Source organism: Athene noctua, chromosome 3, assembly GCF_965140245.1.
Source record: "Athene noctua chromosome 3, bAthNoc1.hap1.1, whole genome shotgun sequence".
NCBI lineage: Eukaryota > Metazoa > Chordata > Aves > Strigiformes > Strigidae > Athene > Athene noctua.
Window position 1 is genome coordinate 16,856,926 of NC_134039.1, and position 23,216 is coordinate 16,880,141.

Genomic DNA, 23,216 nt, shown 5'->3' on the forward strand with positions numbered 1-23,216 from the left:
CAGGGGCACTTAGGCCTAGATGGGGATGATGGGGCTACTGGGGGCAGCTGTGCAGCTGGGGATTGTGCCTATTCTGTTTTTTTGAGGAGGGGAGGGTTAAATGCATGTGAGGCCGACTGGTGGTGGGGGTTCAGGGCAGCCAGTAGCAGCAGATGGGAAAAGTCTTGTAACATTTAATGCTTCTTTGGCTGTTTCTAAACTAGGTGTCAATTCACAACAGGCTTCAAACGTACCAGCACAACTCCGCCCTGGGGCCCGAGAGTGGAATGCAGCCCAGCACACGTCTTAGCATGCCACGCGAGCGGCTGGAGACAGCACTGGTGCCCTCGCACCCCGCCTCGGCAGGGACACTTGTACAGTGCCAGCAGATTGTCAAAGTCATTGTCCTGGACAAGCCGTGCCTCGCTCGAATGGAGCCGGCCCTCAACCAGACTCTGACACGCTACGTCACCTCTGATTCCTGCACCTCCACCCCCTGGCACGGTGTGGGCAGCGGGCTCCCCGGGACCCCCATGAAGCTGGTCCATCAGCCTCCCCTCCCACCTCCACCACCTCCCTACAACCACCCCCACCAGTATTGCCCCCCTAGCTCCCTGCTTCAGAGGCGCAGGTACTCCAGTGGCTCACGCAGCCTCGTGTAGCCACACCACCAGCACCAAAACAGCACAGACTTCCCCACTTCCCTTCCCCACCACCTCCCGGGGACCCTTTCTGCCTACAGAGATCTAGTTTGTGATTTATTTTTTAGTAAAAGAAGAAGAAAAGAAAAAAAAATCCAACTGACCTCTTACCCTGTCTCCCCTCAAGATGATGCTAATTGTAAGGAGCCATCTACAGAAACTGCCAACCTACACTCTCACACATCCTTACACCCTGCCAGCCCAGCTGGCCTCCTGTGCTCGTGCAGTCCCCATGTAGCACTTTGCTGCCCCATTCCTGAGAGGCTTGATGACCTGCTGCTTTCTAGGCACTGTGTCTTCCGTTTGCTACTCCTCAACTGCCTTCCCTGCCTTGCATTTACTTGGTCATAGGTTTGTACCCACCCCAAAACTTCGCCAGCCTCAGAGAGAAATGGACTCACCCGTGCCAAGGACCAACCTTGGGGCACTCCTGGGGGTGGAGTTCCCCCTGCCACCACTGCTGCTGCCTGCTAAGCTGGAGCTGAGAACTTGTACCAGCCATGCTTTCTCCTCATCGCTCTTCAAATATTATCTCCTTGCAGCAGCCAGTTTCAAGCGAGGGAGTGCACGAGTGAAAGAGAGCTCAAGAGGAGGAGGGACTGTCCTGAGCTGCAGTACAACACAAAGATGGTCTCTCTGAACACCAAAACTCTGTTGTTATATTGGAGCATTGTACCAGAGACCTCTGCTGAGACCTAGCAGACCTCATCACATGTAAATACACTTGTATGGTAGCGTATGTATGGCGCATGCTTACTAAAGGAAACACCAAGCAGTTCTGAGGGAGCAGAAGGGAGGGATTAAGCCCAGGGGTCTTCTTGGAATGGATGAGTACTTTTCCAAAGTGATGGCACCAAGAGGTGCCCTCCCACCTCAACACACACATACACAGACACACATATGAAAATTGTCTTCTCTATAAACAGACCCACCTTTGCTTTCCTCCTCCTAGCTGGTTTTGTGTTTCCTGCCCACCTGCTTTTTTATATTCTGAAAGAAAAGTCAAGTGTTACATTCATCTGCTGGGGTGAATGTTCCCTTCACTTGGGATCTTCCTCCTGTGTTAGAGAAAAGGAGCTTTTTGGAGACCACCCATGTGAGGTCCCAATCTGTATCTCTTGCCTGGCTATACTCTTGCCTCCATCAGCCCTTCCTATAGGAAAGCTGCCCAGATACCAGACTCCAAAGCCTCTTCTCTCTCCCTCCCTATCCCAGCTTCAAAGTGCGGGGAAGGGAAGATCCTGAGATAGAGATGACAGCTCAGCTCCTCTGCTTTATTTGGGACGTTGATGTGAAGGAAGACAGCATTAAAAATGGGCTATGGATGTATTTTTAGAAAAAAAAATCTCTTTGAACAGTAGGGAGGGGAAGGTATTAATTAGCTTAAAGGCTTTGGTCTCGCTCACTCACTCTATCTCCCTTCAAGGCTTAAGAAGATCAACTTTAGGATTTTAAAATAGGACAGAATGCCTTTTAGGGCCTTTATTTTTATTTTATTTTAAGAGGGAAAGAAAGAAAGGCTTTTCCTTCCTGTGTGAGGCTGTGAGCACTGTGTGCTGGTGACATAGCCACTGGAGGAGGACTGGCAGGAGTTGTTGGCAATGGTAAGCATGTGCAAAATATCAGGGAAAGGGGGACAGTGAAGACAGATGCAGGAAACTCTTTTTTACCTTGTGGGGTAAAAGCTACACAGCAGTTTCCTTAGGGATTGTACCAGTATGCTCATATCTGGGGCTATTGCCAGTGACAAAAACCACAGTGCATCAGGGACTGGATCCGATCCCCTCTGCTCTTTGGATGTCTCCTGGCTCCGCTGAAATGTTCAGATGAAAAATTTCACATATTTGACTTGGGCATAAGTCCAGCTGGGGTTAGGAAAGTGGACAGGGGCTGGGGTGAAGGGTCTCCTGTGCCCAAGCCTCCTCCAGGGCAGGAACCTGCACACTTCTGGGTCCCCTTGTTTCTGAGCCTGACCCATACACCCAGGTGTGATGAAAAGTCTGTCTAAGTTGTTTACTGAGCTGTCTGGAGCAGAGCACTAGGCTGCCATGTTTATACACCATAGCAAATGTACTGACCAGGAGCCAACAGGCAAACTCTCAGGGAGGACCACAGAAGCAGAAGACAGAAAAGATTTTAAGAAAACCCTGAATAGAAGCCCACTCTCGCTCCAGACCAGAGAAGCTTTCTTCTAGCCAGGATGCTCCACATCTCAAAGCCAGGCCCAGGGAGAGGTCCTCACCCCCAGCCAGGGCTCAACCCCTCACCCTTCAGCCAGCTGTGAGGCACAGCTGTCCTGATCTGCTGCTCTCTCCCTCCAGGGTGACACCCTGCCACCTGACAGCAGCCGGGATCTCCAACAACCTGTCCGTAGCTTCCTGGGAAAGCGTATGTGTGGCATCTGCCATCGTTCAGTCAATGTAGTAGTGTGTGGCTGCCATTTTAATTTTACTCACTGCTGCAGTGAAAAGGGTGGTATCCAGGAGGCACTGGCACTGCCCTCCCTTCTCAGTGGTTACTTTGCTGTCTGAGAGGAATGGCAGTACTTGTTTGTTTTTTCCCAGAGTGCAGTGAGCCACTGAAGGTCTATGTGTGTGTTAAAATAAATAAATTAGATTTTACTTGACACTGAACACGGAATGACAACAAAAAAAACCTTAATGTACTTGATGAAATAGTTTTTTTAGATAAAATATTTATATCAATGTCTATGAAGTTCCTACAAGAGAGGTTTGCTGCTTTAATAATTGAATGGGAGAGCTGGAAGTATTTAAAGAAGAAATAAGGAAGCTTCTGTGAGACTCCCTTCTTTGTGCTGGATGAAGGGCAGAAGTAAGTTAACTGAAGCGCTGAAGTACCTGAGGCACAGCAGTCTCTCAGGGCAAGTTGGCTCCATTTCCCTGACCTTGCAAAAGGCTAATGCTGGCCTTGACCTTTGGACAGAGAAGTAGATGTAGATAACCCTTGCTGTCTTCTAGCCTGGTGGCAACAACATCTTATGCAGGGTATAGCTGGAGAGACACTAAATTACTCTATTCCAGGTTGTCATGGAACAGGTTGCTCTAAATTCTACTGTGTATCTGAGCCCTTCGGACTTCAAAATGTGGATTTTTTTCTTTCCTTTGAAGGTTGGTCTCGAAGGTTGACAAGCACTTTAAAGCATGTCTACACCTCATCTGATCTATTGTATTGTCTGCTCCCACAGCCCTCCCACATGCAAGTAAGACACACAGAGTCAGCTAACTGTAGTACTGTCAATAGACACCCTTGCACGCAGACTGATCGTTAACAGGGTGCAGGTTAGAAAGAGCGTACCAGTGACAACCTAATGAAGGACAAAATGTATACCACAGCTCAACCGGAGGGAGCAGCCCAAAGAAAAATCACCAGCTCTTGACAGCAGTGATTCTGATCGTGAACCTAGCACAATCTTTCAGGTGGAGGAGTCAGGCAGGAAGCTGTTGCAGAGATTAGATTGACCCAAATGAACCAGTGGCTTTTTGCTGTCAAATTCATATCCTTCTATATTTAAAAAAAAGAACAGGGGCAACAGAAAAGAGAAACCCAGTAAAAAGTATTCTGCAGTGAGAGTCAGGCAGTCAGTGGCCAAACAAGAAGGTGGCTCTGCTGGGTGGTGGAAGAGAACAAGGTGTTGCTGAGGTCTACAGAGCTGTGTTACGCAAAATGTCAGGCTCTGTCCTGATTCTCTCTTGCTCATGTAGGTGCAGTGAAATTAATCTGTTTACACCAGAAGCAAAGGGATGGAAAAATGTGACAGGAAAATCGAGCTTAGTGTGAACAATTTGGGTTTAATGCAATGTTTGTCCACTGCTGTAGTACTTCTAATGCCATGGTCTGAGCCACTGTGGTAGCAACACTTAGTGCTTTCTGCAAGACTTTCAAAGCACCCCACTGTTCACATTTTCTCTCCTCCTTGTAGATGAAAGGTTTGGGTATGGTCCACAACCAGAATTTCATCAATACTCGAACTTTTTCACAAAAAGGGCCTCTGAGCTGGAAGAGTTTGAGTTTTGTTACATGTTTTTCAGAAGTCTCAACCTGCAACTATCTGCACGTGTTTGTGAGGTTTCCAGAAACAAATCTGAGCCCTAAATCAAAGAAGCTGCTGCTTGGCAGAGTGCTTTGAAATGCAAGTTGTTGAGCAGGCTCCCTTGTCTCCCACTCCACCAGCTGCCTCACTGTGCTAGTGTAGGCTCCAGGGACTGCTGGCAGTGTTTTGTGAGCTAGCACCATCCTTGTCCTGCCCGCTCTTTCACAGCCATGCCTGGGACAGCAGCTTTGAAGTCACTCAGCTCTTCAACACCAGTCACAACCCCATCTGAATGTGTCTTTTTAAAAAACTAACAACAGAAGTGTTACCTGTGTGTAGGCTTTTGAAAGCACCTGTCTGTCTGTACCTGTTTCCTGCTGTAAATATCACCAAGAGAAGCTTCCTTTGAGGAAAGCAGTGTGGTCACACCTAGCAAAGAGTCCAAATGGCTAATATTTTGTAACAAAATAACAAAAATAGACCAGAGATATTTTATCTGTTCAGTTAATAGTTTTAGAAATTATATTGACATGTCACTTGTGCGCTAATGTCTTCTTTGCCTCAGCCCCCCCTCCTTGTGTCCCTGGGCTCTGGTGGCGCATGGGTGACACACCAAGGTTGTGCTCCTGAGGAGTGCTGAGCATCCTGGATTCCTGCTGGCCTCAGGGGCAGCCAGCTGCAGCTACTGCTGATTTTTTGTTGAATGCAGCAGGAGCTAGCTGAATGCTCAGGGTCTCTGAGGATCACATCCAGAGGAAACCAGGATGAAATAATCTTGTCCAGGAGGCAGCGACTCAATGTGAAATTCACCTCTGCAGTGAGGCAGAGAGGAATGGGGGGGGGGGGGGGGAAGGGCCTTCTGTGCTGCAGCTCCTTCCTTTCCATCTTGCCAGCATGCAGCAGAGCCAGCCCCAAACCCTCTGCTCATGTCTGTGTAGCTCTGCACCACTGGGGAAGGAGGCCCACACACCCATGCAAAGCTCATGCTGCTGCATGTGTGTACTGCGGCAAGGAGAGCAACTTCACAAGCCGCATGTGCCAATGCATGTGTTGGATGCCAGCTGGCCACAGAGAAACTCATGTACCCAGGGACATCAGCACATACTGTGTGCTAATGCACACACCATCTGCCAACATGTAGATATATGGCAGATAACATGTAAGCACCTCTACTATCCACACAGCTGATCATGCTGTACAAAAAGATCAGGCATATGCAGCCATGCACTGCCTGAGCAGGACAGCTGTGCTGACTGCAGTTGCCATCACAGCCCATCTCACATGCTACGTAGGCTCAGGCTTGGTTAACATTTGGATGGGAGACACGTAAGGAAAATGACATTTTCCATGCAAATCAGACATACATGCATATTTACACAAAGCATAACCCCGAGGTTAATGAAACTGACCTTGTAAAGTTCTGCACAGGGATGAGAGAGATGATCAGAGACAAACACGTGCACACAAAGCAAGCTCTCCTCTGCTATGGATGGGGGGAGGCAACCTACATCTTTGCAGCTGAGTTGAACAGATGCTGGATTCAGACTGCACCTGCTAAAAAAACCTGTCTGTAGGTTGCAAATTCTTTGCTGGCTTCAAAGAATCCCTTAGACCCCCAGACCCACGGTGAAACACTTGGGAGGACAGAAGAGCCTCTGAGACACAAGAAATTTCCCAGGAATTCAGAGGCTTCTGTTTATGTTTTTGTGTGACACAGATATATTACAAATCAGATTGTCCCAAACAGTCATTTTCTAAGATGTTTTGAAACAGGAGATTATTGGAGAAGTTTCTGCCTGATGTTTAGATCACACACCTGGCTGTAAAGATGAAAGCAATAAAAACAGATTGTCTATATGTGAAATACTCCTCACTTGCTCTGATGTGCAGATACTATTATTAATCGGAAGGTGGCAGGTACCTTTGGGATGGATACTATGTAGACACATATAGGTAGTGCTGATACAAAGAGATTACAATCCAAAAAGCACATACCACAACTGTCACGGTGCATCTCTACACTGTTATATCTATACAGTATACATAATGTGCAATAACACATATATAGTCTGTTCAGAGTTGATCAGAATATGCCACTCTTTTCTACAGAGAATTTTGAGATGTAATTTTTCTCTGAAACTTTTAAGATGGACTTTAAGCACGTCCCTCAAGTGCTTTGCTGTAAGTGGGTTCCACCCACCCCCCTATAAAGCAAGATACAGATGACTTGCCGCTGTACTCAGCACTACACGGCCTGCTGCCTCCGGCTTTGCAGGTGTTGTCCCTGGGGTCCCAAAGCCAACACAAACCGTGGAGCCCTCAGGGAGCAGCATGGTGGCAGGAAGGCTACCACAAACCCAAAGCTGCCATGTCACAGTCTGTGATCGGGGACAGCAAGGGAACAGGGCCTGCCATGTCACTGTCGTGTGCAGGGCAAAATGGGCCCCTTGCCACCTCACCTCAGGGACTCTGGAAAGATTGTGCTGGTGCCTTGGGGGTGCCCAGGGCACAGCTGATCACAGAATCAGGCTCTGCTGTGCCCCACAGATTCAGGTTTCCCATCACTGCCAGCTGCCGGAGATGAGGTGCCCCTCTGTCAAGTCACTGCCCAGATCCTGAGTCTGGCAACGTGGGGTCATGAGGTCATGCACATACTCCTGCCTGACCTGAGAAAGGTGGCTGAAAATAAGTAGGTGTCTCAAGGGTGAGGATGGCTGGTGAGTAGGTCTGTGGGATTTAACCAGTTTAGGAGCTCTGTCACACTTGGCTGGTCTTGGAGCTAATGGATACAACTGAGATTAAGAAGTGGCTGAGGAGTTGTGTTTTCTGCCTTAATCCATACAATCCATGAACTGGGATTGTTCTCAAGCATGCAGGGTAGGATCTTATTTTCTGTTAACACCCATGCTCTAGCCTTCGGGTCTGACAATATGGCATAGTCATCAGTGACTTCTTGGAAACAAGAGTCCTGTTTTCCTAAGCCTTCCTCCTCATGAATGGTGGATTCTCCCAAACAATGTCAGGTACATTTGAAAAAAAAAAAAAAAAAAAAGAGTGGAAGGGGAGAGGGAAGTCTCTTTCTCCACAGGACTGTAGGGCCAAGGCTGTAGCAGCTAAAACACTTTAAGTGCCTGACAGAGAAATGTGCCCATCCTGATATTCCATATACACTTTGCTATTCCCTCCCATTACAGAAGATTTTGCTTTTTCAGTATGTTTCAGCTCCATCTCAAATGTGCAGAAGCCTCATAGACTTACTGATCAAACAGGACTCACACAGTGCTAGCAACAGGAACAAGTGCCCCCCCCCTCCCCTCAACCAGCTTCATGCTCAGGATTTCCCTGAGTTGGTGGCCCCTCTTTGCCATTCTCATGAATTTCCTAGTGCTAAATCAGAGCAAAGAGGGCAGCCTCCTCCCAAACCCCACTGCAAACAGGTGTCCACCCACAGGGCACTGAATTCGTGCCCTCCCATTGCCACGCCATGCTGTTTGCACAGCCGGCTGGGAAAGAGCTGGGCCAGTCCAGGGCGATGTGTGCTGAAAAGGCAACGGCTTTGCAGGGCTCTGCACTGGCAGCAGCTGTGGGTGCCCTCATGCTCCTCTGCTTGATGCACAGCCCAACAGTACGGGGATGCTCACTCCTCACCACGGCCACCGTCTTGCTGCTGGTATGCCCCCACCGCAGGTGCCTCCACACACTCCTGCCTCCCACCTTCCTCCACTCACTGCCTTTTTGAAATGAGCTATTCATTATATTTCATAAAAAACTTGGAGCAAGGTATTTGGGCAGCACAGAAAAAGGAGGACTACATGTTCCATGTAGGAAAACACAAATTCACATATTCTGAGCAGGCATCTCTGCAAGTTCTAGCTAGGCCTGAAACAGCTAAGCCTGGCGCAGACAGGCAGGCAGGCCAGAGTGCAGGGAGCTGCCAGCGAGGCTCTGACAGCAGCTAGCTGGACACCAGCCCTCCTGGGACAGTCCAAGCAAGGCTTTTTCCCCACTGGGACAAGCAGCCCTGGCAGGAATAAGAGCAGCCTGTTACAACTGTTGTAACTATCCAAGAGAAAGGAAAGAAAAGCTGCCTCTACAGCTTCCTAGGGAAGGGAAAACAAAACAGAGAGCAGTGCCACAGCCCTGCCATGCAGGGAACCCAGACCTGTGCTGACCCTCTCACTGGGGCAGGTGCCACCACCAAACACTTTGGTGCTAATGTTATCAAGTCTCAAGGCACATGGCTCTGAAAACTCTTTAGCAAAACCAAGTACAGAGAAATCCTGGTAAAAACAGCAAAACCAGTCACTGAAGTGAGCCTGGTGGTACCAGGGCCTGGGGCCTGGTGCTGGTGTCTGCACTGAGGCCATTCCATGAGGCGCCCGGTGCCCAAAGCCTCCTCTTTTTCCCTGGTCTTTGCTCTCATGCAAAGGGAAGCTTTCCCTTTGCTCCTGGAGCAGGTGCAGAAGCATTTGGATCCCTGTACATCCCCTTCAGAGCCTGGGAGACAGCAACAGTGGGGGGAAAACACAGCTTGTGCTTTCTGAAACAAAACCTGGTGCATCTGTTGGGTACACCAGAGCAGGAGCATGCAGCAAGCCCGCCCTGTGCCCATGTGCCAGCTGCAGGAGTTGTCCACCCCGCTCAGCTCCCCAGCACTTGAGAGCTGCTTCTGCCTCAATAAGGACAAGGTCCCAATCACTGTGGCATGCTGAGATTTCGTTGCAGACTTCAGGTATGTGGCTTTCAAGTAAGGTGGCCCAGGCAGACCAGCAGTCACCAGTTAGCATCAGCAAAAGTCACATGCAGCTCCATGGCGCATCCAGGGCAGCCCCACTTACCAGCCAGCCCACTCCAGACACCGTTAGCTCTCCCTGTCTTCTGAGTCACAGCCTGTGACCCTCCGCCTACAGAAGGAATTACCTCCTTTGCACCCAGTGGGCCACAGCAAAGCCATGCAGCCAATGGCAGCATGAGCCAGAGACAGGTCAGTACCTGCAAGCCGAATTTTCAGCTGGTGTGAGTGGGCAGCATGCTGCTTTCAGCACTTACATCAGTTTTCTGCACACTTAAGACCTGCCCCATAGGACCCAGCATTTGACACAGCCCTTGTCACTTCCTTGTGGGGAACAGTTCTCCATCACATCTTTTTGCAGGGAGGGAAAGTGTTGCTTGGTAAGGGCCATGTGAGCCCAGGCGGAATTATCTTCCCTTTTTAAAGGGAAAGGAAAAAACCCCATCCTCTGGGATCTGACCTTGGCCTTCAGCCTCAACTCACATCTTCTGGCATCCACAATGAAAAGGGCAACCCATCCAGTAGCTCAGGACATGCAGCCAGGAAAGAAATGTGTGCAAGTGAAAAGGCAGGAGCCCTTATTAAATAGCTTGTTCAAAGATAAAACCCCAGCCATCTGTTAACTTGACCTAGAAGAGGCACTGCTATAATAATTAACAGAGAGAAAGGCAGCAGATATGCCAGTGAAAAAACCAGCAGTTTGCTAACATTTTGCACAGGTCTGCCACAAACACAGTGGGAGGAAGGAATGAGGGGAAAAAGTTCAGAAGATCACAGTGCCTCGCCAGGGCAGATGCTGCCAGCAGTGCAGGGCAGAAGCCTCCTAGGGGCTGCAGGACGCTGTGGGCTGGTGAAATTCTGGGCTCAGCATCCCAGGAGCAGATGCTGCCGCAGGGGACCGGCAGCTGGCAATCTCTCTGAGAGCCCTGCCTCTCCCCACAGCTCGGGGAGCATCCTGGGGTCTGTGGTGCTGCCGGGGATGGGGGCAGCCCCAGTGGGGCTGGGTGCATGTGGCACCCTACCAGGCAGTGGCTAGGATGCTGCCGAGGGACTGTGCTGCCGCACACCTCTCACCGTGGCAGTGCCACTTACCCAGCTTGCTCCTATTTAAACAGTGATGGCTAATACAGACTCACCTTCCACCCCCAAAGAAACAGACTCATCTTTCTTTTCAAAGCTCAAAACATCCAGGAACCCATGAAAATCCATTGGTGCAGCCTGATGGCATCACCTGCCCAGTGCTCAGGCACACTCTGTGGTGCCAAGGCAGGTGCCCAGCCATGGGACACCCCCTGCACTCTGAACTGCAGAGCACCCTGCCACCCCCCCCTCCTCCCTGCCAAAGCATCACCCCACGTAGCTGCTGCTGGAGTCTGGAGGGAACCACTGAGCTTCAGCTGCCCAAGAAATTGCAGTAGTTGGCACTCTGACAGCTGCTCTATCACCCAGCTCCCCTAGGAGCATCACTCTGAAGTTCCCCTCGCAGAGCTGAAAAGCCACTTTAAAATAAAAATCTTGGATTATAATTCCTAATCCTTGGATTATAATTCCCCTTTGCAGTAAATGCAGAGAGGGGACAAAGATGCCAGCTCTCTTTCTCTCCTTCCTGCAGGACCAAACACACTTAAAGAACACATGGAAGCATTCATTCCGTGGGCTAGGCAGGCAGTGACCTGGAGTGGCTGCTTGGCTGAGATGTTGTGGCACTGTCAAGAGAGGTGGAGGGGGATGTTGTCCCCTTCCCACCAAGAGCACTCACCCCTTTCTATCTCTTGTCCTTGTCCCCACCAAGGAGTTATTTTTAAAGGCACGTCAGTCTTCTCTGGTGTACTGGAGGGGGATCCACAGACGAGGGTGTGGCAGGTGCTCAGGCTCAGCTACATAGAGGAGTGTGAGCTGCAGCCAAAGGGCACACGGGCTCTTTGGGGATGGGCAGGGAGCAGGACAGGGACCCAGCGCTGCCTGCATGATGAGACACGAGGCACCACTGCTCCTATGCCCTGCCCCTCACCCCCAGAATCATCCCAGGGGCTGATGTACCTCCAATACCTCCAGCTTTGGAGCCATTGAGCAGATGGGAGGCAGCACGCTTCAGGCTGACGGCAAGGGATGAGTTTACATTTGAAGAACCGTGTATCTGGACAAATATGGGACAGGTTTTGTTTGGAGCCAGGTCAGCAGTGTCAGCACAAAACTCACTTTTCTTTACAAGAACATTGTGGGGGTATTTGTGTTTTCCCAAACAGCACAATGCAATGCAAACAAGCCAAGAGCCTTCTCCAAGCCACACAGCTTTCAAGGGGAGAAAAACCTCCAGCCAGGAAGCCGAGCACTGATCTGCCAGTGGCTCCCCAACTCATAAATGTCGTGTCCAGGCAGGAGTGCCTCCCAGGCAGGTTACTTGCCCCACACTGTGGATATGGGGCCCTCTGAGGCCAGTCCCCTCCTGCTATCATTACATCAGTGTCCTGGGCAAGTCCCTTCCCACTGGGTTGGGTTTCCTTGTCTGGAAGAAGAAACACATGGATGCCCCCAAATCCCCCAGAGAAAGCTCCTGTGGTGCACCAATATGACCAGAGTGAAGCCCTCCATGGCCACTCTGCATGGGACTGCAGCTGTGGTGAAAGCTGCTGCTCCCCAGGGCCCATGGTGGGGACATGTGCCACCCTGCAAGGGGCTGTGACTGGTCCCTGGGGAGCTAATGAAGGCTGGTGCTGTTTGCTTGGCAGCTCAGCAGCATCATGCTGTGCTGTCAGGAGGCATCTCCATCAGCATCACGGATGTCAGGTATTAGCGTGGGGAGCATTAACCTCTCCTGAGTGTCTCCAGACACGCACACTTCCCAGCTGACAGCATCTGGGGATGATGGACGCATGCTTGGCAGGAGCCCCGCACTGTCCTTGCTGGTGCTGCCTCAGCCAGCACTGTGGTAGGGACACTGGGATGCCACTCCTGTCCTCTGCTACCCACCCTGGTGCCTGCCCCAGGGCCACCAGCTGGGGGGGCCCCCCATGGCATGGCCCTGGGGCCCAAAACCCTTTACCAGCTGCTAATGGCTGCACATGGGTCCCAGCCCCTTGGGATGTCCCAGGGCAAGCACTGAAGCCAAGGGGATACCATGCAAACCCACAGGCAGCCCTCCCAATGCCATCAGGGCATGGGAGGGGACACGTGAGGACCTGTGCTGGATAGGGCACCTGATGTGCTGGAGGGAGGGACACTAGCCCCGGGGATTGCTCCTGATGGGGTGAATGAACCCTGAGGGTCAGGGTGGCAATGTCCCTGCCGCCACACAGCTCTGAGCAGGTCCAACACCCGCCTGGACCATCACCACCAAATGCAACCAGGGCCCCTCAGTCCAGAGAGAATGCCCCCAGGACAGAAGGGGGACAAGGACAAGTTGCTCATCCAGAATGATGCCAGCTTTAAGGGCATCCTCTGACACACAGCACAACTGCACCCAACGTATCGTTTAATAGAGTTGTGGAGAGACTACAAGCTACGCAGCAGTTGGCTAGCCAAAGCCTTACAGTGCCACACAACATCGGTATCATGTTGCAGATGTTGCACAAGTGTTTCACAACCAGCCGCCAGCTGTTGGAACACATCTGGGAGAATGGCAGCAGGAAGAGCTCCCCTCTCCCGGATCTCCAGGGGAAGCAGCACTTGAAGTGAAGCAGCGAAGCAGTGAAGCAATCCTGTCTTTCCCGTTGCCCCCCTCAGCCCCCCCTGCTGCATCAGAGGTTGGAGGAAATGGCATTTATTTTATTTTTCATAGCCCTCAGGAAAAAGAGGATTTTGGAGGGATTTGAGCACAGCTCCCTAAATAGCTCCTTAGAATTAAGATGTTTCACGGGGGATTATTTTGAGTGCTGCCCGTGGCAAGAGGGAGAGGCTGGCAGGTGCTTGGAGGTTGTAAGAGGATGGAAAAAAGGCAGGAGTGCTGTAGGTGAGCACAGGGGAGGGGGATCCCCTTCTGAACAGCAGAATGGGAGGGGAGCATCCCAACCCCCAGCCACACACGTATTCTCTCTGCTGGGTGGACCAAAAGGCATGAGGCACCGACGGAATGGCACAAAAGCGGCTCTTACAGAGGAACTGCTGGCACCAAGCATGGCATGTGCCTTTCAGCTGGTGTCCGAAGCCTGACGTCAAAAAGCCAACACACAGATATGGCTGCTTCACTGGGCCTGCTCACAGTGGCATTTCTGAGGCATGGGATGAGCTCAAGGGGTTGTCCCCTTCCCTGCCGTCTCTCTAGATGGGAAACCTGCATGCGATGGAGGTGGGAAGGCTCTTCTGGCACTAAGGATGGGATGAGTTTCAAATGCTGCAAAAGGGTATAAGACAGAGTTTAACTAAGGACAGATTCCTCCCTGCAAGGCTACAAATGCCAGACTTTGCAAATTCAAACATGCCTGGTGGAAAAAAAAAGCAGTGCAAAAAGAGGAAAGGCCACAAAATCTTACAGAACAGGCACAGTTCTGCAGAGACTGGTGGAATATGGGTTGAAATACCTCTTCTAGTAACATCAAGAGATATCATTGCTTGGCACAGGTCTTTCTGATGCAAAGAGGACAAGAAGACAGCTGGAACTTCATTTTAATTTTGATATTGGGATGGAAATTGCTTCTTAGGGAACAGATATGGCAAAAAGCTGAGCTCCTCTGTGGGGTCCTGAGCTCCAGCTTCCGTCAGGCAGAGGGTTGAAAGCGTGCACAGTGAGCGGCTGAGCCACAGGCATGCAGGAATAAGTAATAAGGCTGGAAGGAGAGTGCACTTGAGAAACAGGGAAGTGAGGCTGGTAATAATACAGTGAGATATAAATGAGAAAGAATAGAAAGGAGAAGAGAAGGGAGGGAGAACTGTAATTTGACAGTAGTGGAAGCAAAAAAGCAGGAAGCAGCAAGATGAGGTAGATAATTTACACTGGATGGATGATACTGGGGAAGCAGTGAGGTAAATGAACAAAAAGAAGCGGGGCAGGAGGGAAAGCAAAGGAGAAGTTCACAGGCAGAAAACTAAGCAAATGGTTAACTCTCATCAAATGTTGTTATTATGAGCAGCGCATGCGTGGGGTAGCCCCTGCTACTACACCTAGAGTGATGTTCTGCATGGGCCACATGTAAGGCCAACAAGTTAGAGAGAGGATGGGACTAAAACCCCAGCAAAAAAAGTCACTGGAGATTTAGGGATTTCCTGAGCCATCAGGGAAGGGACTTGGTTTTCTGGACCCTTCCTTCTCCACTCCCCTGGAGGACAAACCTGGACTGTAAAGCCCTTTGAACAGCTCTCCCAGCAACAGAGCTCTTTGGCCAAGAGTTTCAAAAATGACCACTGATACTGATTTGTTCTACCTCAGACCTGAGCTGCCCCAATAAAGTTGGAAAAATTGGGGTCTTCAATGGTTTTAAGGCTTCATTCAAGAATTGACTCCTTTGCCCATCACCCACCTATGCAACTCTCAGTCTGAATTTAAGGGGAGAGTGGTTATGTGACCTGGATGCAGAGGCAAATAGAGGTTTCTAGTAAAGGTCATTACTGGAAAGATCAGAGGTTAATATCTGTTTTCAACACAGATGTCCCTCTTAAAGGACATACATATATATAAGGAGTGGTTTCCTTTATCCCCTGTTTTATAAAAATAGGTGAAAGTGAAATAGAAAATTTCAGCTACACTAGTGCTTGCAATTACAGGACAAGTAAAGATGACATGTCTGTGACTGGCTGAGATTAATTGTGATGAACTATGATTGCAGCTTTCAGTGTTTGGCTTTCGGCTTTACAAGATCAAGCCTGTAAATTCCACACTTCCTCACGTCCATTTAACAGCTGTGATTTTTTTGACGTGAACACCCTAATGATTAGATGCAGGACAGGGCATGATCTCAGCTCATGGTACTGGAGACAGCAAAACATGCACTCAAGGCCTGGCAGTCACAAAGAGCCAGGACACAGCACATACATCATGTACAAACACAAATTGGTTACACATCTAAAGCAATGTCAATCGAGACGAACTGGTGAGCTGGCAGGGGACCCAACCCCAAAGGTGAGCAAATTCAGCTATAATCACCATATGACTTCTTTCCTCTTTGTGCTACCAATCCTCAGGCTGGGAGACCAGCAGAAGAGCAGGTTGGACCCGCGTGCCAGCTGGTCCCAGGGATGGGCAGCATGGGGCCAACATGCATCATGTCACAGCCCCACAGCATGAGCAGGACATACCTTTCCTCAGACACTCATTTATGAATTCATTGACTCTGAGCTGAGCCTGGGAGTGTGAGCCAGCAGGAAGGCAGGCCAGCAGACCTGGCGATGCTGTCAGGTTTCCAGGGGAGGGGAGAGACTAATTTGCACTGAGTCACACTGTGTGTGCACAGGTACCACGGGTGATCAGTCTAAGGATCGGCATCCTCTCATCAGAGTGAGGAAGACCTGGGCCTCGGCAGCTCCTCCCTGAGAGCCTGGACCAGAATGTTGCAGGATGAGGATGTTCAGTGCACAATGCCCTGGCAGCAGTTCGTGCAGTGCCTTGATAAGCTGGGCTGGGAGGAAGAGATGCATGAGGGTTCCTCTGCCAGGTCCTCTCTCTGACAAGCGAAAGCCACCACAGAGCCAGGGACAGTAAGCTGTGCTGGAGGAGCTCAAGGGACAACGTGGCATGAACAGCTACAGGGCAGGGCAAGGAGGTCCAGGCTCTCCTCCTAGACGGCGGCATCCGAGACTCTCCCATTAAAGGACATCTTTGGCTGAAGGCCGTTGTTCTGAGCCTGCCCGTCTGTCTTGGGCTGTGTCATCTGCTGCAAACGCTGCCCAGGAATGAAGGGAAAGAGTGTGTCAGCTGGGGAGCCAGGAGTGGCAACGGTGGGACAGCTGGGGTGTGGCAGTGGCTGAGGTTTGGGACCTAGTTACAGGGTGAGGGAGCAGTGCATTGTGGCAGGAGTTACTCCTCCTGCACAATTCAGCAGTCCAGTGAAAGCCTCTGAAAGTCACCTTTGCTTTGGTGCTGCACACAGCACAGCCACTCCTCCTTTCATCTGAAATACTGGGATCACACTTATAACACAGGCGAAGTGTTACCAGGCAATACCAGCTGCAAGTAGGAACAAGAGAGATCTGCACTGTCACAGGCTTCAGAGCAGACCCATTTTCCCAGTTTCCATAACTTTTCAACTAGGGTTGATTATAAAGCATTACTAACTAGCTACAGCAGGCTAACAAGGTTACAGTCTGTGCCAGTGATGCAGATCAGACCAGTCCACCTGCACAAACCTTTGCATCAGCAGCAATTCGTGTCACCCTGAGCTGATCAAATGAAAATTGCAGAGCCAAATAAAGTGAAGCAAGAACCCAGGAAAATATGGAGGGGCAAGTCATTACTGGAGGCGTGTGGACTGAGCATCAGGAGTGATGAAGAAGAATGAATCACTTTTGCCTGTCAGGGAGGGACTGATGCTGTTAAGTTGCAGAAGGCAGAGGAGGATTGAGCCTGACCTGAATAGACATCACTAAGTCAGGAAAAAGCTCTTTCCAGCAAAGGGAAACAAGCTCCTACTCTCCAATACCACTGAAGTGGCTGTTGCTGGGTGAAGTCCCCGAAATGTTCGCTGAGATCCTTCTGCCATTCATGGTCTTTTTTTCCCCTCACATTCATGCTCAGTAGGATCAAAATTAGTTGTAATCTTTCCTGTCTCTCAAAACCACTTTATGCAGCATTGGCATCTAATTTCCCTCCAGCTCCAGCTCTATTACAAATTAATCCAGGATTTGTGCATATAAGAGGCCAAAAATTCTCTCTGTCTCTCTGATATCAACGCGCGCGCACGCACACACACACAGCGAGAAACCTACTTTCTTCCTGCTGCCATCTGCTGCTGGGTCTATGAACAGTGGGGATGAACAAGGTCTGGGTCTCCTGTTGTGTGTGGGTGCTGTTAGAGGGAAAGCAGGACAGAGTGGGTGCACACCAGCCACTCATGCTGCTGACTGGCACTGCTGGTTTGCACGAAGTGCTGAGGGCATGGGTGGAAACATGTTCATGAGATGCCCCCAGATGCCAGGCTATGCTTTCACCATCCCTAGTGGAAAGAGGATTGAGCCTAAGCAAAGGTTTGAACCCATATCTGTGTTTGCAGTCTTCCCTTTTCCCTCTTTTCCTGCTCATATTATAAGGGCATAAGGAGGCTCTCAAAACACCTGAGAAAGGACCTACTATGGGAATTGCTGTTGATCTTCAACATAAAATGGCAAGAACCTAAACTCAATCTCAGATGAGAGACCAGAAACTGAAAGCAGATCTGAGACACTAAACCTGCCCAGTTCCCCCACCAGAGCCCATCCAAAAGAGAAGGTAGGAGGAAGGAAAACCAAATCCACTTGCAACTTGACCTCAGAGGTAGAGAGCCTGAAGATGACCTCAGTCTAACAATTCGGGCCAAAACATTTCTGAATTAAACATTATTCAAAATATAGTATCCATGAAGGAAACTCATGGGATTTAGATGGGATCTGGTTGCTGTTGAAGCTTGGGCTGGGAAAGCCATAAATGAGCACCCCTGCAGTGACTTCTTACACCTGTAGCTCACAGCAGACAGCATCGAGCCAGGGACTTTGTGCACAGTGCCCTCAAGACTGAATGTCAACACTGTAAATAAAATCTTAACAGCAATTACTAGGTACGACATACAGAGACTCATGATTCACTGCTACATAAAACCCTGCTCAAATTTTTTAAAAACATGTTTTATGAGATCAGAGTTTTGGGTATTGTGGGACTTGCATAAAAGTCTGCATTGTTTCTTAGCCCCTCATTTGCTGAGTGCTCTTTACAAAGCACATGGCAAACTACTGCTGGGCATGTTTGTTACTATCAGGTCCTAGCTCTGAGGTATTTCAAGCTTCATTCTTGGAAGATCCTGGTCTCTCTGCTGAGACATGCCAGGTAACCATGCTCATAGTCAAGGACTGCTGGGAATTGGGATTTCTCTGGGTTAAGAAACCTCCAAGATTTCTTCCCAACCTCTTCCATGGCTCCGGACCCTTTTTGTGATGGTGACAACACGAAGCTCAATGAGGGACAATGGGACTGACCTAAGGAGAGACTACCTGAAGGTCTCCCCTCCTGGCCACATGCAGGCAGCCATGTGCTGCTCAGCAGTGCTCGCAGTCATTTAGACACATTAGTGCTCAGCTCTGCTAGTAAGTCCTCTCCAGTGAGCCCATGTTACCAGAGAGTGTTCTGTGTGCTGGGACTGATCTGAGCCCTCCTGGCTGAGAGGGTGTGCAGAGCTCCTGCAGCACTGACCAGAAGTACTCGGACAACTTTGTCAGAGCAGAGTCTGCTTGCTTCTCCTTAGATTGAGTTTGGGGGGGTGTGGCTGGGGGGGTGGGGGGTGGGGGGTGGGGATGTGGATGGGTGTGTTACTCTAAGCAGAGAGCAGAAGAGGAGTGAAGATGTTCATACCTGCCGGAAAGTCCCCGTTGAGGTGAAGAGACAGTACAGCATATATCCTGGAATCAGTACCATGGAGGACAGAGCCATAAGCCAACCAATGCCTTGCCCCCACACAGGATAGATGTATTTTCCCAGGGTCAGAGGGGTCATTTCCACCACACTGAAGAGGAACACACCCTGGGTGTGCAGAAGAACACACATCACAGGTGAAGGTGTGCAAAACCAGGGCCCATCCATCCATTCTTTCCTTCACTATCCTCTTAGTTCCCAAGAGTCTTACAGCAACCTAACAGCTCCTTAAACTAGTCTACATGCTCTCAGCCCACCAAATGGTAATTTTAAATCACTTGTCCCCTGATTATCCTATGTAAAAAGTTGGAGCTGAAATACCCCTGATTTCCTTCTTCACTAGATTACTCAGACAAGCAATGACCCCACACCAGCTCCTAAGTTAACAGCATCATCACAGCTGGTCTCAGGAGTCTTCATCTTCCTATCACTGGCTTTCTCATGCCATTCTCTGTACGTCTGCTTGAAGTGCAGGAACCAGCAAAGGTTAAATTGCTCTGCAGTTGGCTATGCTATATTTGCTCATGTCTTTTGCTCTGACAAGCCCTATGAGGGGCTAAGGCTGTAGCTGGAGTAGCTGAGAGTCTTCACCAGAATCAAGAATATCTTTTTAAAACAGTAAATTAAATGCTTATCTTTTGGCATCTTAGACAGAAAGATGAAGAACTGATTGCATCGTTTAGATTAAAACAATAATCTAGAGCTTTTCTCTACAAGGCGGTTTTCAGCAGGCAGAGTGAAAGAGGCTCATATATTACTTTACCCATCTCAGGTCTGCCTAAAACCACCTTGTACCAGACCTATACTGTGTTGAGAACACAGTGTTTCCCCTACAGCCCATCCAAACTGAGAGGTTCCTTCTGGTTCCACTCCTGTAGATAAGATGTCTCTGTTCTTACCAGGCAGACAAGAGGAGTGAAGAAGGCCCAGCAGATCTTCCACCAGATGCATGGTTTGTAGCCAATCATTTCCTCGATATTGTTGTAAAATCTGTTCACACCTACAAGAAAAGTGTTGAAAAAAATGTCCCATCTCAGCACCATGGACATCACCTCTGCCCATTTCACAGCACAGGCCAGCCACAGCAAGAGGGTGATTATGCTGTGATATGAGAATCATTATCTGGAAGGGACACGGTACAGGGACACAAAATCAGTTTTGTGCTAGCAGCTTCCATGCTCCCGGTGTCCTCTTGAAGGACCAGAGGACAGATCCATAAGTATCTGCCAGGATGTGCAGGTGTCTTTGTGGTGTCATGGAGAAGAGAGATGACAGCCTCCCGCTCCTGATTTTCTGGAGTTATCAGCCTAAGATGTTTTCAGTTGCAAAGTTTTCATTGGCTTCACTGTGTGAGGCCTCTGAAATAACTCACTGTGCCCATGGAGAAAACAAAGTAACAAGGTCTTTTGTGCTTACCGTAACACCAAGAAATTGAGATGGTCTCAAAGAAGATAAGAAAGAGAAGACACATGCCACTGGCTGAGTAGTAATCAAACAGCTTGAAGACATAAATGCCACCCTGAGGAGACAAAACCAGATTGAAGGATTTTAGTTATAGATTATGGTCGACAATACCAGCCCGCTGCTTGGATTGCTACTATCTGCATCTGATGGCTTTAATGTTAATTTCCATGGACAGTAGAGCCAGCATTGCAGTGTTTCCACTGGAGTCTGGTTCCCAGCAGAAAAACTGATGTGCTTTTGCAGATAATTAACCAGCCTGTTCATGGCTGGTCCAGGCATGGCCAAGGGTGAGGAAAAAAGCAGGGATCCACTAGGATTTCTTATGTTTCTCTGTTTTAGATGGACTCACTTCATTTACTCTGCTCTGCCCCGCCCAGAAATTTTGCTGCCTTGCCTCCCTATGAACCTACAACACTCCACAAATGGTCTCCAGAGCATTCAGCCCTGGCCTCGACACATATGAACCTTGGCATCAGCCCCAGAGGTTTAGGGCCCCGACAGACTGGTCTTCTTTATGTTATATTAACCCCTTGCACTAAGCATTCCCTTAGCTTGGGCTCTGTTGGCTTCAGCCCTTACTGCAAATAGCAAAATAACAAGTCAGACTGACAACAGGATGGTGGTAAAAATTATGGAGGAGTCCTAAGTCACTTGAGATGTGGCAGTGACAAGCAAGTATTTATCCAGCACTAGGATGGCTCCTAGGGATGCTGTTACTTCTCCCAAAGCTTTCGGTGCTGCTGTGCTATGACAGAGTGACTGGAAAGATATCACAAATGGAGGTACAAGCACGGCTCTCTGTACCTGGGTGATGTTGGAGAATCCAATGAGATAAGAGATGAGGCAGACTACAGCGATGAAGACCTTCTTCCTGGCTCTCAGGAGATGAGGATACTCATCTATCAGGGCTGTAATGAACCCTTCCACAGTGCAGAACTACAGGAAAAGGTATACACCAAAGACATATATATAAGTATCTTAGCCTGACGTCATCAGCTCCAACATTTAACTCCAATGTTGGGATCCTCATTACTTTAACTGATCTCTGCAGACACTAGGAAAGAAGAAGGCATCTCTGCACAAAGTTGGTCTGAATCATCTTCTGAAAATGCCTCTCTCCCCCCACTGAATATAGAGGGAGCTAAAAGCACTGGGGTTAAATACTTAAAATTAGCTGAGATAAAACTCTGCCTTTTGCCTCCCAGGGAAAGTCTCCTCTTTCTTACCCCATACTCTCACTACTGCCCTGCTCCCCCCATGCTGCCAGGCTCTCTGTCACAGCAATGCATCTGTCTGCCACGGGGACACATGCGGAACTTTGCTTGCTCTTCCTTTCCCGTGTGTGCTCTTCTCAGCCTTCTGCAACAGTGGTTGTGCTGTTCAATGATCTAAAACACTCATTAAGGAACTGCATTACCCACTGCCCAGTCTCACATCCATGTGCATAACAACAATATCGCGGACTACCTAGTCCTTCACTGTATTTGATTTTTTCAAGCACACTACATTAAATGCACACAATACATTAAAAGCCCATCCTCACAGCACATCGTCTTTCTAGAACTGAAAATACCTGGCTGGCTTGTGCAATGCTATACCAGGCACAGTATATTAATGCTGTCTGCACCATAACACATAAAGAAGTCCCCATGAGTGTTACTTTCAGATCAGTTTTTCTACTAGTTCTGCCCTATGGCATGAGGACAGTTTGATTGTATATATGTGAAGTGCATCATTCCCTCCTACTTCTGGATACATTTTGAGATTCACATTTGTATCTCACTCCCAGAAACCACTGGTAACATACAGCTGTCAGAGAGAACATCATGCCTCTAGCAAAAATCCTGGGAAGTTTATGAAGGCAGCAAGCTCCTAGCTTCCCTGGTCACCCTCAGTAAATGTACAAGCCAATGCAATGAAACTGAAAGAGGTTTCATTGCTCTTGGATGTCAGGGATCTCCCTGTCCCTGGGAGAGTACTCTAGAAAGTGCTGGCATTTTTAAAGTCAGCTTTGAATAGGGAAACAAGAAGAAAAAAAAAAACAAACTTGAGTGGAGGTGGAGATAGGGGTATACAGACTAAAAAGAGCAGCAGAGGGCTGGAAAGACATATGAAAGAAAAGTGGGGAGTCTGAGCCTTGTCTATAGCTGGGCAGGGATGATGGAGGAGCTTGCACACCATGGGCTGCTGGGGCTGGCCTCCACCTGGCACAGAGAGAGGCACAAGGTGATGTTTCTGCCCAGGGTTTTATATCCACACATTGCAGTGCTGAAAGCCAGTATTCCCAGAGCATCAAAGCTCAATTGCTTCCACTCGAATTTTTAATGAGCTAAGCCTTTTATGTCGGACACAAGTGCTATTAAAAGCATCTTTTGCTGTTTGGGCGTGGGTTAAGCTGCCTCTATACTCATTGACAGTGAGCTCTTCACCCCATCCCACCCGGCTCATTGGAAGTCAGAACTGAGCTGGCACTACAGTGTGAAGATCTGGCATGACAAAAAAAAATAACAACTGTCAAAAGCTATTCCTTCCACATGGATGCATGGCCAGGTGCCGCTGGAGCCATGGGCAGGGCCAGGCCTTCTGGCACTGGGCAAGGCAGAGAAGGAAAAGGGTTCAGAGTGGGGCTGGAGTGGTCGGGGGCAGAGGGCGGATGTGAGGGGTGTCCAGTAGAGAAGCAGCAAAGAAAAACATGCCTCAGAT

The 23,216-nt window shown here is 49.3% G+C and overlaps 2 protein-coding genes across 7 annotated transcripts in view; one reads left to right on the plus strand and one right to left on the minus strand.

Moving 5' to 3' along the window:
• IQSEC3 (IQ motif and Sec7 domain ArfGEF 3) overlaps nucleotides 1–5,547 on the plus strand; it is a 107,019-nt gene extending 101,472 nt beyond the window's left edge. Inside the window, exon 14 of one of the 4 annotated variants that reach the window (XM_074902108.1) lies at nucleotides 204–5,547. In XM_074902108.1, coding sequence (XP_074758209.1) covers nucleotides 204–641 — 438 coding nt within the window. In that variant the 3' untranslated portion in view covers nucleotides 642–5,547. The remainder of the gene's footprint in view (nucleotides 1–203) is intronic. The other 3 variants (XM_074902112.1, XM_074902111.1, XM_074902110.1) reach the window with 3 other exon arrangements.
• The window catches only part of LOC141958973 (sodium- and chloride-dependent GABA transporter 1-like), a 53,084-nt gene that overhangs the window by 2,788 nt on the left and 27,080 nt on the right, over nucleotides 1–23,216 (minus strand). For 2 of the 3 annotated variants that reach the window (XM_074902113.1, XM_074902114.1), the window contains exons 11-15: nucleotides 21,318–21,449; nucleotides 20,466–20,568; nucleotides 19,949–20,049; nucleotides 18,990–19,157; nucleotides 12,962–16,335 (exon numbers count right to left, since the gene is read on the minus strand). In XM_074902113.1, the coding sequence (XP_074758214.1) occupies nucleotides 16,231–16,335; nucleotides 18,990–19,157; nucleotides 19,949–20,049; nucleotides 20,466–20,568; nucleotides 21,318–21,449 (609 nt within the window). In that variant the 3' untranslated portion in view covers nucleotides 12,962–16,230. Of the gene's footprint in view, nucleotides 1–12,961; nucleotides 16,336–18,989; nucleotides 19,158–19,948; nucleotides 20,050–20,465; nucleotides 20,569–21,317; nucleotides 21,450–23,216 lie in introns of those variants that run through there. The other variant, XM_074902115.1, reaches the window with a different exon arrangement.